The following is a 17,440-nucleotide window of genomic DNA, read 5'->3' as shown; positions in this document are numbered from 1 at the left end:
ACTCAAAAGCTTCTTGTCCAAAAGCAATGCCAAAAAAGCTACCGATGTAAATCACGGAATTTTGTACAACTGCCACGTCAACAGTCAACGCAAAACGCAAAAATCCGTACAGCCTGCCACGTCATCACTGTCATCGGAATTTCCGAAAACTGCCCGTATAGCTGCCACGTCATCAGTATTGCCGCGAGTCTTTCTTTTTGTGTGTGTGGATCTTGCTTTATTTTAATCCTTTGTCACTGGGACCCCATGGGACAAGGTCCCCATAAGTTAGTAGGACTTCTTCTTCTGTTACTTGTTCTTCTTAGGGTTTAGGCCCCTCGGCTGGGATCTGCAAGTTGGCTCCATTCTTCAGGGCTTGATACATCAGCAGTCTGTGACAGAATTTCCAAAAATGAAGATTGATTTGTACTTGACTTGTTTGAGCACAGGAACTGAAAGACGAAATGATTGTAGCATTTTGGTCTCATAAAACTCTATAGACATGATTGCAATAAGGATTAGTTAATCGGGCATCCGTGAGGTCCGGAATGGATCTAGATGCAATTACTAAATACGTTCCCGATGGTCATGGTCTGAGATTTGGAATGAATTTGTTTGTGATTTGTGATGTGAAGTCAAATTATGTCCTATGATGTGACTGTCGCTTTGTACAAATGCTAGATGTGTCATGTCTAGTGCGTCGGTACTAACAGTCAGTGTCTACTAAGACAATTTATGGCCTTTGTCTGTTTTGCACGCATAATCGAGGGCGATTACAATTCTTTCAAGAGGGGGGTATGTCACAAATTGGTGACGTGGCATCCCAATAAAGTTGTCCCAACTTATGGCCAAGGGACGAGGGGGCCCCGAGGATACATAGAAAATAAACATAGCACGTTGCCCAGCTACACGGACGCCAAAAATCACGTTGACTTGCTGACGTGGCAAGGCGTACGGATTTCCACGAATTCCGCTAACTGTATCGGTGTCCGCTTTTTGCACTGACTGCAGCGTACGGACCTCCGTAAATTACGTTGGCAACCTTTTGGAGGTTCTTGCTTTTAAATTTAGAAGCTTTTGGGGACTCTGCTTTTAGCAACCCTATGTAATCTGTATAAGTGGCCTTAGGGACTCACTTCTCAGAGCATCTAGACATAGAGTCTGAGAACGAGCACCCGAAGGCTCCAATGTACTTTGCTCACAGATTAATATAAAAATAAATACCGAAAGGTGCACCAGTCTTTGGGGCCAATATCTCTTGGCACGGAACTACGCCGGGCCGTGTCGACTCTGTTGTTTTGTGAGTTAATTTGCTGCTGTGTTGCGGTAGAATCTTGACTTGGGGTATCCAAGTTTGTTACACCCAACATGGGTAAAACTTTTGCAGATCAATAATTAAGAAATACCAAAAGAGGCGCCAGTCTTTGGGGCCAGCGCGTCTTGGCTCAGAACTCAGACGCGTCGTGTCATCTCTTTCCAAGGTGTTTTGAAGTACTGAATGTGTTGCCAAGTATGTAGTTTGCGATTATCCTTGTGTTTCCGTTTGATCACTCGTTGAAAGTGATTATAATTGGTGTGTACCTTAGTCTCCTACATATCCCCATAATATATCTAGCACATATATATACTTAGATGAATCCAGGATAAGCCCAGATTCACCCTTGAAGGAAAGTGCAAGGTATAGACCCATGGTAGTCACCCACAAGACAATATAACCATCAGCTCCATCATGCATAGTATTGACCAAATACCACGACATCCCCACTAACATCGTCAGTGCCCAATAGTGTTAGGTGCAGCGGAATGAATGTTTGCGCTTTGCTCAAGATGAGTGCTCCGAACTGTGCTCAAGGTTCCTTTTGTTCTTATGGAAGGGAGAGCCTTCCGTTCTTAATGAGAGAATGCTATGATCACAAACAAAGTGAATGGCATTGTGCATGCAAGTGTATGAGACTGAGAGATAGAGAGAAGAGAGATACGACACTAGAGACCAAGGCCCTACTCGTCGGCAAGAGCGGTCTACTTATGATTGCACAATCTGGTACAAATGGTATGCATGGGACTAATGCAAGTCTAGGCTATGTCGACGATGACGACCGTGATGACGAAGTCGACCTAAGGGCTGAAATCTGCAATCTTCCTATTGCTGTCCAAAAACGCTATGGGCTGAAATCTGCAAATCTTGTATTTGCTGAATTATGACTCTATGTCGATGACGACGATGCGACGACGAAGCGCTGAAAATGCAGATGCTGAAATCTGCGTTTTCCGGGCTGAAACTGTGAACCTTGCAGAAACTGACCGTGCGGCGGGCTGCGGGAATGTGAGATCTGCAAAGTTCGGGACTTGATCTGCAGGTACTAACTGCTGAAAACTGAAAACGCTGATGTTCCTTGACTTTCCGTCGCGATGATCTACAAAAACGCTGAGGTGGTGCTGCAAATCAAAAACGCTAGGGGCTGAAATTGGTCTTTCTGTCGCCGTGGTTCAGCAAATGCAAAAACGCTAGGCTGATCTGCTATGTAGCGATGGCGCCGGGGCTGATCTGCTGTGCACCAACACGCCAAGGCTGATCTGATCCCAAAACGCTAGCTTTAGGCTTCTGCTGCAAAAACGCTAGGTCTCCTGGGGGGTTCTGCTAAGAAGTTGCCTGTTGAGCGTGGAGCTCCTGCTTCCTCTTCTGCCATTTAGTGCTAACTTTGGTTTGCTTATATACAAACTTAGCAAACCTGCCCCACCTACTTTTGTTGGAAAGTCACTTAAATTAATAAGTGAAAAATGCCAAAAATAGGTAAAATAGGCTAAATGCACTGGAAAAATCCCCTAACTGATTCTAATGGATTCTGATGGAAATATTGATGATCATGCTGTGTGCAACCAGAGGATATGCATCTACACTAAGTGACTTGGCATGCACGGTCTACGAATAGACTCACAAAATTGCCAGATCACTTCTAATCTAGACTGATTGGATTGATTGAACCCTGTTATGCTGTAGCTTGTCCACGGACACGTAGGGTTGGATGTGTCACGTGACAAATAGTGGGTGTAGAACTAGGTACTAACATATGCTCCCCAACACAACACACCACACGCACGCATACATGAGCATACATCAACACAAAGTTCAGCATACTGAGTTTTTGTCATGACTTCGGAGATCAAGGGCAGACTCAACCATAATGAAGCCTAGCACTGAAAGATGCATTAAATCGAAAAAATTAGCACAAATTATTAGAGTATATCTAGCACATATATCCTACTAGGCTATGTCTTCCCTATATGTCAATACATCAATCCTTATCTTACTCGTACCACCCTTAACTTAGTATTAAAAAGAAAAATAAAACGAATGCAACATAGTTTGAACTTTGAGTCAACTTCTCAAACCTTTCTCAAAAAGATTTAGAATAACTTCATCTTATATCTACAAATCAATAATCTTTCATCACCATCGAGGCATGATCGCTTCTTCCAAAGCGTCCATTGAGAAAAATCCTATGCTTGAGAGGTTGAAACCAAGAAAATCGTCAAGAATATCAACTCTAAGATGCTTTAAATCAAAAGGGACAAGATATTCTTAATGATCATATGCTGCAAAAATCTCAATTTGCAACCATAAACCTTGATTTTTGAAGGTGGTCAAAACTGAAATTCATTCACGTCAATGCGCAAAGATTGTCGAGAGCACCCACTTTAGCTTTCCTAATTCTCACTTGTTTGAGAGTTTTTAAATATTTCGAGAACATAGCAAAAGCATAAAAAAGCTTGCTTCTTATGCTTTTGGAAGCAAAAACAACCTTAATTAACCATATAAACAACTTGTTGATGATTCCCCATGCCTTCACACACTCCTCTATGTAGTTCCTATCAAAGTTGACAACGTGGAAGCAGGACAGAAGCACGAGAGAGAGAGAGAGAGAGAGAGAGAGAGAGAATTCTGAACCAACCAACCTTGGAATGAATTAGTATATTTTACAATGGGGGCTCAGTGTGCTTATATACTCACCTTAGCAAATTGCCCTACTCAAGATTTGATAAATAAATACCTAAAGCAAAAATAAATATCAGTATCACATTGGGCTAATCACTTGAGATGCTTTGAACTTTAACACGCTCTCTGCAGCTCAAAGTGGACATAAATAGTGAGATCAAATCGATGAAAAAGCTACCATGGACACTCAACAACATCTGTCATTCTGTATACACCTCCGATTTGCTATTATCAACATGTCACCTAATAAGAATTCCATATTGAGCACCAGTTGCCTCATAGAAAATTGAACTCTAGACCACAGTATGTCCAAGAATCCGCATCCGTGAGCTGTGAACACATCTAGTCCAAACTTTCCTAGATAGTGAACTTTGAAAGACATCCTATCCATAATCTTGCCAACAACAATGGATTGGCACGCATATCCATAGTGTTTTAGATACGTCACATTGGTTCCTTGCCAGATGCATGTGCATTAAACTCCAACCAAACACCGATAACTTTAACTTTAACTCATGGTCCAAATTATTTGTAGGGAGCATTGTTTGCCCCTCTCTGCCACTCACAGGCCTCTCTCTGGCTACAGCTAGTGGCAGCAACGGTATCCTCTTGACTAAAAGGCCGGAGCCCTTGCCAGTATGTTCTCTAGCACATCGGCAAACCCCTTTGTATCCTTCCCTGTCATTATCACTACATTCCTCATCATGCTTGCCTTTATCTTTGTCCTTTGTAGAGCTTTTGTCTTTGCCTTTGGATCCGCAATCTTTAGACAAATGACGACGCTTTCCACAATTGTAGCAATGGCTAATGGATTTGTTTTTGGAATCCGAAGCAGCAAGTGCCTCACCACCTTTGTCAGAAACTCGAATTTTGCCTTGAGTGATTAGCGTGGCTTCCTCCTCAATGAGAAAAGAGCTGAGATCGTCATTTCCTTCATGATTTGTAACCATAGTGTCCTAAGCACTGTCTCGCACTCCTTATACAATTTCATTTCATGAGTACTAAAGCAGGTTGAGCATGAATAACATTAGCCTTCATGAGAAAAGACTGCATGGAACATTTCGTTGGAAACTTGATCGCAAATAATTGTCCAAGGCGTCGGTCGACCCTTGGATAATGTATGTCAAACCTGTCCCAAAGTGGTCAAACATCCTCCCAATCTTCTTCCTTCATCATCTATTGTCGTATATATCATAAATATACTCTTTTTGTTAGAAGACAAACAATTCCTCTCCTTGCTTCTTCTGGATCTTCTCTCAGTATCTTCGTCCTATATACTTCTTAGTAAATGGACAAAAACAACAAAAAGGCAAAAAATAACTGAGAATATTTGTCCTTTACAAACTAAATCTTCTCTAGAGAGAGAAGTTGCTCAAGATAATCGGATGAAGAGACATTAAGAGCTAAACAAATAACCCTTTCAAAAGAGACGGGCTTCTCCAAAGAAACACATTAGACAACTGATGCAAACTCTTGCTCAATCTTAAGAGTCAAGTCAAAACCACTTTCGTACAGGTAGGAACACCACATTAGGCCGCGTAAAAGCAATGGCCAATTACCTCTTAGACCTATTCAAGAAGCCTATCCCCTAACCCTGCCTATCCCCTAACCCTGTCAAGTAAATTCTTAAATGTTCATTCTTCTCTCTTTTCCGTTGTTGAACTTTAAAAGCCTTATAGCATTTGTCTCAACCTTTAAAGCCCCTGGCTCTCAATTGCTAGCAAACTAGCTCAACAACACACAAACACAAAGAAGTACTCGCATCATTTACTCACACAAGTCTAAATATGATACTTGACACTTGTGCAACAAATGATTTCCTACAAGATCAACAGCAATGGCACTACCAACTCTCCCGACAAAGACACCTAATTTATCCAGCCTTTTACTATATCAAATTCTGCAACTATTGTGTTCCATCTTTACAAATACTAGCGATTACTACTTGCTGATCCCATGGGGCAGGTCTTCCAATATTCTTTGTGAGAAAAAATTGGTTTCACACCAACCCAACTACAGCAGCACCACCAGCCATTCCACAGTTCAATGAGCCTTGAGTGTTAACCGACCAACTTTTAAAGCACGTAAAATAAATTTTATTTTTTTTCCTTTTTATCTCACACTATTACAGAGGACATGATTTCAAAGCAGCATAGTATGGTCCAATTTACAATTGAGCAAGTGGTTTTTACATAAAAATCTTTATTAGTCTCACTACACGGTTATCAGACTCAACAACTTCTCTCTTGCGACTGCATGAGTGAGTGTACATGCTAGACAGCGCACTTACTGCATGCAGCACGCAGGTTCCTATGCCAATCATACCGGATCCTGCCATTAACCAATTCGAAAGGTAGCTTGTTGCTTGACCTGTACAGAGAGGGTATAAGTAAGATTACGACCTTACTTATTCAGTAGTAAAAGAGACACATGATCCACAGTCCACTCACCGGTTCTGGCTCTGGCTCTGGCTCCTTCTCCTTCTCAAGCTCCTTGGTTGGAAATGTCAATAATACTTCATAAGCTGCTGAAAGCTCCCCTCTGGCCTTCTGATGCCCTATTGACCTGGCCGACTCTTTGAAAAAAGCCTCAAATAGTTCCTCGTAGTCAGATTTCACACAAATACAGTCCTCTCTTCGGCAATCAGGAGAAACACAATGCCTGTGATGTGGAGCCTGCAAAATAGCAAATGCAATTGCAATGGCAGAAGTATCCACACCAGATGTTGTGACAGTGAGCTTCTTGCTGGCGCTGGCAATTTTCTTGCAAAGGTGCGGAGCAAAAGAAACTGTACCCCTCCCCGGAACATCAAACGAGACACCATCAGAGTTCTCCATGAAAAACTTCTCAAAGTCTTCATCTGAGAGATTCTCAAAAGCAAGCCGAATGGTATGATACAAAAAAAGTATGAAAAACTTTCGAAGTGCCACATACTCTCTTGTTGCTCCTTCCACGAATGTCGCTGTTAGATACTGAAGGTCAGAGATGATAGAAGCTCTCTCTGTTACAACCTCGGCCTCTTTTTCTTTGATGAGGGCTTCTAGACGTGCAGTGGGAAAGGAATCATCATTCTGTTCCAATCTATTTTTCTGTATTCGTACTTCGTTACAGAGAATCCGAAAGTCTGCTAACCTTCACAATATCAAACTCAAATCAAATAAGTTGTCTAGCACTATATATAAGTATTCACACAAAGGTGTGCATGTGCATGAAATGTGGAAACTGGTGAAATGTTGTGTGAAGAGCGTTGTGACCCATAAGGCAATGCACAATTCATTTAAGCTCTCTGTGTGACGGATAACAAATGGTATTGTGCACTCGTATAGACACTTCTCTTACCTGCACGCTTCATTCTTGCCTCTGACAGGAGTACATTCTCAAAGTTTGAGAGCACGTAAGGATGAGTGTTTGGGCATATGTGTGCTGCAGTGACAAGTAACATTTTTGCTAACCTGGATTCCATGCGCCGAATCCTGTTATCCATCTGCTTCCAGTCTGGGTGCAGGCGCTGGCGAGCATAAGAACCTGTTACGGGAAGAGAGGAGAGATCGAGATGGCGCTTCCATAACTGCTGCTGGTAGAGCTTGCTACTGTACTTGCGCGATGCAGCTACCCTTTTCAGCAGAGCTTCCATGCTGTCCTCTGCTTAAACCTCTAGGGCTTTGATCATGCACAGGAAGGTTGCAATGCACATATAGCTGGAGTACAATTACCTAGTGAAAAAGGTCAAAGTGGTATCGAGTCTTGACCCTTTGAGACTCGAGAGAGAGAGAGAGACAAATGGTGGCCCTTCGCATCCACAATGAAGGTATTGAAAGTGGAGCCACGTCGTGAATAGTGCGTCGCACTCACTGAGTGGCACCACATTGTCGAGAAGTTAGTGGTACGTCTCGGAAGTTGTTAGCCAAGACAACACACACCACATATTCAAGAGAGAAACACAATCAAACATTTAGTTAAGTCGTGAAAGCTCCACTCATAGGCAAGCTCAAAATCGACTCAAAACTCAAGTGTGCCTTGCCTCCTATTGTAGAGATTCAATGCTAGTTTGCCCTATGGAAAACCTTAGCTTCCTCCATGGATTCTTTGACGACATACATTTATGGAAGTTTAATCACTTCCATAGTAAAGTTCACCCACTTATCAGAGGAGAGAAAACCCTAATTGGCACCCTCACACACTCAAGAACAAGGGAGAAGCAAGGAAAGACTGCACTACTGCACCATACAGAAACCATATGTATCCTCTCTCAAAAGGGTGAAAATCCTAGTATTTGGTCCTACACGAGCACAACCCTTGCTTATGATCATGGTATCGTGACTGTTGTGCATTTTTAGCTATATTTGACCCAAAGTGGGGTTTTTTTTCATTTTATTGCCTTCTTTGGTTGTTTTTAACCCAAAAATATTCCCTTTTGAGCATAAAATGACCAAACAAATTCAAAAAAATTCCCTAATTTGTGAAAGACTCTCCTAAGCCTTGTAGTCACTTTTGTGGGTTGAATAATCAAGTTGTGTTTGTCTACACTCTAGTCCATTGAGCTTCGAGTTAATTTCTCTTATTCAGTATGATTGCATGATGAATGCTACATTAATCTATCCACCCTAACCTTTCAACTCTTAGGAGAGCCCATTCCCACACCGAGCTCCAATGTTGCTCACTAGAACGGTTTCCCACATCAAGGCCTCGCATATGTCAAGCACCGAAGGCATCAAGGCTTCCCACCAATGAAGAGCAAAAATTTCTTGAGCTCAACCACACATCTCAAAGTTTTTTTTTTTTCTGTGTGCTTCAATACACACGTGCTCTTGTAAAATCTTTCACAAAAACCTTTACTGTGCACGCAAAACAATCTACCTCTTGTAAAGAGATGCTTCACAATTTTTTCCTTCTTTGTGAAGAGTGACTTCACAATTGGCAAAATTATATCTTTGTATTATGCATAAATTTGTTCACACATGCTCTTGCATTTACACCCAATGTAAATTATTAGGCACTACCCATTTCACATCGGGTAAGACCTTCCTCATACCCCTCACATATACATTCGAGTGCACCATCATGAGAGGGAAGAAGGGCACATATAAATTTAATGGTCAAGGCTTCCACACCTGGCAAGCTAAGACCAAAGGGTATTTAATGATAAACAATTGTGGTATGGGGTCAAACCACTCATGGAGAGTGACAGAGTAGAAACCTAGCAAAGTGCTGCTCAATTTCAAAGCTTTGGGTATTCTACACACATCTCTACATGACAAGTTTGTGCACTATTTAGATACTTGCAAAACTTATTACAAAGCTTGGATCACCTTTGAGAGTCATTTTGGAGTTGTTGCAAAGCAGTCCAAAATATCCCTAAAGATGCAACTTTATAGCTTCATTATGAAGCCAAGGGAGGACACTGCCTCAAGAGCGTTTGCACCCAACTTGCCTACATAAAAATTCCTCTAGAGAATGAAGATCAAGTAGTTGTCTTGCTGAAAGTTGTACTTGATGTGAAGACTATGGACAGATGGTCATTGTGATGAAGAAGAAAGAGCCAATACCCAACCTTGAAGATGTGATCAACTATGTGCAACAACACAAGAAGAAAATCAAAGGAGGCACGAGTGAATCTAATGGAGCTTATGCAGTGACCATAAGCAAACTTCAAAAATAGAAGAAATCTCAAGTGCACTTATTGTAGTAGAACCAATCATCTCTCCATACAAAATAAACCCTTGTAAAACTTGTGCTCGATGATTGAAAAGTCAAGGTTTTCAACAACAAAAACAGAAGCCTACAAAGAAAAAGCCAAAATTAACCTTGTTGTTGAAGATTCCAATGATGAGGATGTCAACAATCAAGTTGGCATAGTCTATGATGAAGTTTTTCAACAACAACAGAAGAAGAAAAATTAACCTTGCTGCCAAAGATTCCAATGATGAAGATGTCGGCAATCTAGTTGGCATAGTCTACGACAAAGTTTTTCAACGACAACAACAAAAGCAACTACAAAGAAATCTATAAAGACAAAGGAAAAGCCAAAATCAACCTTGCCACTGAAGATTTCAATGATAAAGATGCCGACAATCAAGTTGGCATAGTCTATGACAAAGTGTTGTGAACCATTATCATCTTGTACTCCCCTCATTTGTGTTATAGGGGAGGCTTTGTTATCCCACCTTGTGTTTGAGGATTTTGTGTTCCATATCCTACTTGTTCCAAAGGAGGTTTGTGTGCCTACACTCTATGTATCAAGGGGAGTGTTAGAGGTGGGAACCTAAAAGAGATAACCAACAGCCATGGGTAGGTAGAACCAAGAATTGAGAAGGAAGCGGTTACCATGACAAAGGATATAGGGACAAAGGTGGGTAAGGGGGGGGGGGGGGGGGGGGGGGGGGGGGGGGGGGGGGGGGGGGGGGGGGGGGCAATTGTAATCCGTATTTGTGCTATGGCCATTTTCCCATGTATGCTACATTAATGAGGAATACATCTATGCCACTCTCTCTTGTGTTTGAGTGATGGTGTCTTGTCTCTATGTGTGTGTTTGGCATTGGCATAAACCCTAGTGCTATAGCCAGAGTTGGCTAACCCAGAGTCGTCAAGTTTGCTTTGGTCTACTAACCTACGTTCAAGGAGAGAATTGGCAATAAATTGTGTGTCTACCCCCTAGTGTGTTTTGAGGAGAGAAGTGTGTATGATTAGTGAAAAAAACCCACAAGGGGAGGATTATTGAGGTACAGAGTTTGTTGCACCGCAAGAATTCCCCCTATCCATGTAGACTACAATGTAGGATGCCATGTGTATAGAACCATGCGACAACCCATGTGTTGACATATGTGAAGGGGATCGGGGAGCACCACAGACGGAGAGTGAGAGAGAGAAGGAGACACACGACACACGATGTGGGTGGGGAGACTGTGAAGTGGCAGCTCCCCCTATACAGTATACTCACTATAAGTATAGGATAACAGTGGGCGGGAGCCCATGACCTGGGCGACCGGTCAAGGCACATAGGCCTTAACCCCAACAACCTCCCACTTAAAGGCCAATGTGCCTTTAAGCAAGATCTACTATTGTACAACTAATAGAAGGTGAGATATTCTCTCAACCTATGCCCACTGACTCTCGATGAGCTAGTGCATCCGGCTCTACTGATAGACAAACATCTCGCTGCGGAAGCCACACAAAGCTAGCTCCAAGCTCTGCAAAGAGTCTACAAGAGCTCATGCACTCCTGCAAGTATCGGTCCAATACCTGCAAACCTCCCCTATGCTCTATGCCGAGATCAGTCATCGAACAACTAATCAACCCTGCTGCAAATGCTCCCACTGCAGCTGCTATGTCGGGCCTCGAGATCAGCATCTCATACATGAGGACACCGAACGTTGATGCAACCCTGGCAACCTCTGCCACCTCCAACTCAGAACTCAACTCATGGCAATCCTGTCCCCTATCATAGAGACCATGGCACTCTGACTCCGAGCTCTGGAGTGACTCCTCGTGCCCACCACATATCACATGTGTACCAAGAGTATCCATATGTCCTGAATCTGCATCAAGCTCTGGTATAAGCATATCAAGAAATGACTCCACAATAGTCGACATCTCAGCATCCATGCGAGTCATCTCTGTCATCACCTCTGATGACTCATCCTGCTGTGACTCACTAGAGCTGTCCCGCTCTACTTGTGCATCCATAGACGCAACCTACACAACAAAGTCACTACTCTGCACTCCATGCAAAGCATCCTGCAACCCACAAGCAAAAGAGACTCGCCTGCTCTCTCGCTCTCTACCTGGCTGCATGATCACAAAGACAACACCGTCTCTCCCGTGATCCACATGCAATGGGTAACTTGGACCACTCCTAGCACCTCTCGCAATCACTAGCGAACCCAAATGCATCACAAAATCTCGCTCTCGAAGTGAAATCTGACATCCACAATCTCTAAGCTGACCAATCGAGATTAAACTCACTATCAAATCTGGTACATAGCGCACATGTCGTAACAAGTAAGATGCACCACTCGGTAATGACAGTCTCACATTTCCTGCACCTACTATCGCATGCACCGATCCATCGGTCAAACGTACACTGCCAAGCATCCCGCTAGAATAGCTACAAAACCATTCACGATGCGGCGTGACATGAAACATAGCATCTGCGTCTAGCAACCACTGCGAAGGGAGTGTACTATCCACATGTATAGCATCTCGTGCATAGCTCGAGGTAAAAGTGGCATCCCCGTCACTAGTATACTCCGACACTACATGTGCCTCAACTGTCAAAGCAACTGAGTCCATGGAATCACTACATACATCTCTAAGACTTCCATGTCTCCTACGATGTCGCATACGACGAAAACAGCGCCGTCTAACGTGTCCAGAATGACCACAATACCAACATGTCACTTGTCGGCGTGCTCGTGAATGTACATGTTTCACACGAGTCCATGATGACTCAGATCTATCATACATATCATGTAATCTGCGCCAAAGTGCTCTCGAAGTAGTCTCATAAATAACAAGAGCATATACAGATTCTGCAAGGTGCAAAGAGAGCATAGATAGTGCCATCTCCTCTAGCTCCTGCCACTGATCGTCAGACATGTTTGAAGGTCTACCTGCATCACCACTCAATGGTCGATGCAACCCTCGCTGTGTCAATGCATCAAGCATACACTCTCTCCATGCCGCAAAGTTTGACCCATCAAACACGCGCATCTGTGAGAGGTCACAATCTGATCGATCACCTGTCTCTGCCATGAGCACAATGTAGCAAACTAGAAAGCAAAACCACCTCACCAACAACACCTGGAAACTGTCTACAAATATGGCCACAAACACAATGTAAAACCTGTGAGACACACTCCAAAATAGAGCTCCCGCAATGTCAATACAAGCCTCGCCTGCTCTAGTATCACACTGCAATCTGTGAGCTAATCACCAAGCCCACACTGTGCGGTATCGATGCATACACACGCACAAATCTCCCACCTACAGAGAACACCGCACGCAAATGCTGAGTGCAACCTGCAATCTCCACCTAGATCGCATAAATGATGCGCATAAAACTCCTGGGAAAATTTCGCCAGAGTTTCGTCAGTAAAACGGCCACAAAACTAGTAACCAAACTGACTGCACGCTCAAAACCATGAGCAACCAAAGCGTATCAAACCGTACTCCAAATGCATGCACCAAATCTCCACACTTTGCATACATCATTGCAAACACCTGCAAATCTAGTACACAAATATCTGCTCTACCTGTGACTGCCAAAAACATGCTCGAGGCATACATTGCCGAGCTCAAAATGCAATCACATTAGTCTCCCTGAGCATCAAACCACATAAGGCATACATTGTATCCTCCCACCTGTGAGGAAACTTGCAGCAAATATCACTCTCACATCTGAGAGCAAACCATGTGTGGAATCCTCGACACACAATAAACAACTGCTGCTGCAGAAAATTCAACGTTCAGAATTTTAAAATTCTGATATGACGAGCGTGTCCGGAGCGTGCCAAAACCCCAAGGTAGACTCTTGGATCACATGTATCCGAGTCCGGGTGTGAAAGCTATGCCAAAAACCTCCGTTTCGACCCAAAAATGCAGCATAAACTGCCAAAAGAGGGCTGAAAAATGCAGCTCCTCAACCGTAGCTCGAATGAGGTTTCTGATGGCTCGAATGGCTTCGAAAGGGGAGTAAATCGCCAGGACGTCTGGTGGAAACGCTCTCGGAAAGCTGAATTTGCCGATGCTGAAGTCGAAACCCTGTTTGCACTCTTGAAAGTGCGTGTGCGCGGACACGATTTCGGGAATGAAACTGGCTCTCCGCTGTCGTCGTGACTGTGCACACACGCGCTCCCTCCGCACCTACGCTCTGATACCAATTGAAGGGGATCGGGGAGCACCACAGACGGAGAGTGAGAGAGAGAAGGAGACACATGACACACGATGTGGGTGGGGAGACTGTGAAGTGACAGCTCCCCCTATACAGTATACTCACTATAAGTATAGGGTAACAATGGGCGGGTGCCCATGACCTGGGCGACCGGTCAAGGCACATAGGCCTTAACCCCAACAATATGATGCCTTAAGAGTCATGTGAAGAGCCAAGTAGAAGGGTCAAGGACCAAATAGCATCTTGCCCTTTCAAGCAGAGTCAATTGACCTTTGGAGAGGTGTAAGCATTACATGCTCTACCTATATAATAAACTTTGTAATCACTTTTGTGGGTTGAATAATCAAGATGTGCTTGTCTACACTCGAGTCCATTAAGCATTAAGTTTATTTATCTCTATGATCATTATGATTGCATGTTGAATCTTATATTAATCTATGCACTCTAACCTTTCATTATTAACCATATAATTAGTGAAACAAATGTGTATGCCTACAAAGAGAGGTTCAAAGCTTGCACGAATCTATGCAAAGATGGGTCCTTTTGGAATGTTATTCTTTCTTGTGGTCATGGGAATGACTTTTTTTTTGGGGGGGGACGCACGTCACTACATGCATAACAAACAACAGGATGACATGAGCAGCTCATTACACTCAGTAAGAAGATGAGTCATACCTTTTTCCAATAAGAAGGAGATTTTTGCATCTTAGAGACAATGCAAAAAGACCACCCTAGGGGGTGTAGACAACATAAATGATCGCAAGTGCTTGATTTGAAGGAGAGGCTCAATTTTACATTTCATCGGTATTACAATCTTTGTCAATGCGTGACAATGGATAAGTGTATCATTCCATCAAAATGCAAACTTAATGCATGTAGGGTCTATGATCCTAAGAAACCTCACAAGTTTGGGATATGGGTATGGAATTTGTGCAACTCATCCATGGATTATAACTACGTGTTTCATGTTTATGAGAATATGCCATGTCAAGAGTTATCTTCTCATGTGATCTCAAATCTAGTGAAAGGTCTCCCTACAAAAGGGCATGATGCATTTTCTCACAAATATTTCACTTTTGTATAGCTCTTGGAGCATTTGCATAGTGTATGTGACAAGAAATATTTTCAAGGTAAATATATGTTTCATTTGGGTAAGCAAACTCGTAGTGCTTCTCACTTTGTGTATTGAAGAAAGCAAGGTTTTGTATGCTCTTGGATAAATAAGAAAGACATTGTCTTTGCTTCTAATTCTTTTGTATGCATAAAGGTAAAGTGAAACAGATCATTTGGGATGGTGAGAAGATGCTCGTATCTTGTCCACATTTGGTAAGCAGATACAATAAATGTGAAGGTGAAGGTGACGTGATTGATAGTATGATTGGTCATGGTTATACTGTGAGAATCAACATCCATGGGTAGAAGTGGTGGCATGCATACTTTTGTAGTCTTATGGGCTCCGTTCCGTGTTTACCAATGTTGGGATTATCTGGAGGATTTGCAAGGAGACATTGACACTTCCAGATTTAAATTTGTGCTTCACTTGCATGAGCAATCAATTAATAATGCATTTAGGGCATATGTGTGAAAGAGGCATGTGGTTGAAGATGTGTACATTGGACACTTTCCTATGCGCTTGAATGCTTCAAGAAGTAAGTATTGTGTGGTGTATGCTACCGAAAGAAAGATGCTTATGTCAAAGCGTAAGCATGTGAAGGTATATAAGCCTTCACACACTAAATGGGGTTGTGGGAATTATAAAAAATCATGAGTGCAAATCCTTGCTTTAAGGAATACCATGCAAAGGCTGTGGTGGACTTCAGATATGGGAGGTCATGAGTGATAAGAAGACCTAAACTTGCACCTCCATTTGAAAGCTTATCGGTTTTGGGAGTGGATTTTGCTTTGCTCATACCTATCGTCTTTTATGACATGCATGATTCAAGTGGATGCAAGGCGTAGCTCTTCACCCTTTATGACCTTTTTATGGTTGCTCATGGTTGCTTTATGGTTCTTATTTGCATCCTGGTTCATGGTTGTAGGCTTTATGGTAAGTGTTGTTTATGGTTTGCTAAACAAGAGCACAATTTAAAACATTTGAAACACGTGTTTGACTAGTTGAAACAAAATGAACTTTACTCAAATCTAGAGAACCCTACTATCTTTTAGTCTAAAATTGAGTATTGAAGACATATTAGTTCATGTTGAGTCAAATAAAATGAAAATGATTAGTTCCTAGCCAATTACTATCTTTTCTAGGTCTTTGCCGTTACTAAAAAAAACTCATATGAAATTTCTCTTACAAAGCTTATTATTTGACTCTCTTATTAAAGAAAAACACTCCATATGTCTAGACCAATTCGAACAAAGACTCATTTGCTGCACTCAAAAATGATTTGACCGGTGCACCCATTCTAAATTGTTGAACTTCAACACTAGATTGGTGACATGACATGTTTATGTCCTTGAACACTTTTATGTCCCGTTAACCAATAAAATTTCATGAATTAATTCTATCAACTAGAAATTGATTTAAGTGATCGGTCAACACACACAATCATCCCATGAGGTTAAAAGAACTTGGAAATATTTTTGATGTCTTTGCACACCTCTTGGTTTAGGTAATTCAATAAATCAATTAATAAAAATGTTGAATTGCACGAAGCTGGCTTCAAAACCATGTAAGGGTGAACTCTAATATTTCAGCTCGTGGAAGATCAAGCTTAGAGATGGGGCCCAATTTCCACCCTTGGATTAAAATAAGATTGATGGGCAATGGGTAAAGCCCCAATTTGAAGAATTTTTTTTGTAGTCACATGTGAGCCCGTTTCTTGATGAAATTTGAGATCAAGAAGGGGAGCCAAGGCAAATTGTTTGCAGCAAGATGGATGTAAATTCTTGGCGCTATTCAACAAAGGAGGTTGGGTGCAACTAAGCACGATGTGTTGGTGCAAGTCTCAGTCTCTTGGTTTGGTGATGCATGGGTAGTCAACTGCTATGTCAAAAATAATCATGAAACAAGTATGATATATATCACGTTGCAAGCGTACAGAATGCCATAATAGATGCAAGGAAGTAATTGAAGGAAGGGGCTAGTTACAAGCAAAGAGGGTTATGTGTATGAGGAATGAGCTAAATGAAATCTTTGTTTATGAGTTTAAAAGTGGCGAACGACCAAGTCGGTAGTAAATGACAGTGAAAGGTGTATCATGGCTTAAGCGAGTTGTCACAGAGAAGGCCGAGGGTGTGGATGACACCATATGTGCAAAAAGTGTAGCAGATTATGACTCAGTACGGAACCAAACATATATGTTGATTCAATGAAGGATGCAAACATGTGTATTGATGCGGTTTTAAATAACGAAGGAAGCTTTCTTATTGATAATGCATTTATTTGTTTTTTCCTTTATGCCATGACATTTTCACACCACCTTGAGATTGAGACTGGTAGATTCAGAGGGATACCAACAACTAACAGGATATGTCTCCTATGCCATACATAGCCAAAGACGGAGATGCATTATATATGTTAGTGCACAGTGTATTACAAGATACACGGTCGCTTCCACTATCTATTTAGA

The 17,440-nt window shown here is 42.2% G+C and overlaps 1 protein-coding gene across 1 annotated transcript in view; it reads right to left on the bottom strand.

Annotated features, from left to right (window-relative positions):
* Positions 1–7,711, bottom strand: part of LOC147443357 (uncharacterized) — a 51,051-nt gene extending 43,340 nt beyond the window's left edge. The window contains exons 1-3 of the mRNA XM_086529236.1: positions 7,426–7,711; positions 6,424–7,105; positions 6,264–6,343 (exon numbers count right to left, since the gene is read on the bottom strand). Coding sequence (XP_086385362.1) covers positions 6,311–6,343; positions 6,424–7,105; positions 7,426–7,607 — 897 coding nt within the window. The 5' untranslated portion in view covers positions 7,608–7,711 and the 3' untranslated portion in view covers positions 6,264–6,310. The remainder of the gene's footprint in view (positions 1–6,263; positions 6,344–6,423; positions 7,106–7,425) is intronic.
* Between the last annotated feature and the right edge of the window lie 9,729 nt (positions 7,712–17,440).

Source organism: Adiantum capillus-veneris, chromosome 14 (assembly GCF_014529385.1).
Source record: "Adiantum capillus-veneris isolate H3 chromosome 14, ASM1452938v2, whole genome shotgun sequence".
NCBI lineage: Eukaryota > Viridiplantae > Streptophyta > Polypodiopsida > Polypodiales > Pteridaceae > Adiantum > Adiantum capillus-veneris.
The sequence above is the reverse complement of the archived record's forward strand: the minus strand, read 5'-3'. Positions and strand labels throughout refer to the sequence as shown.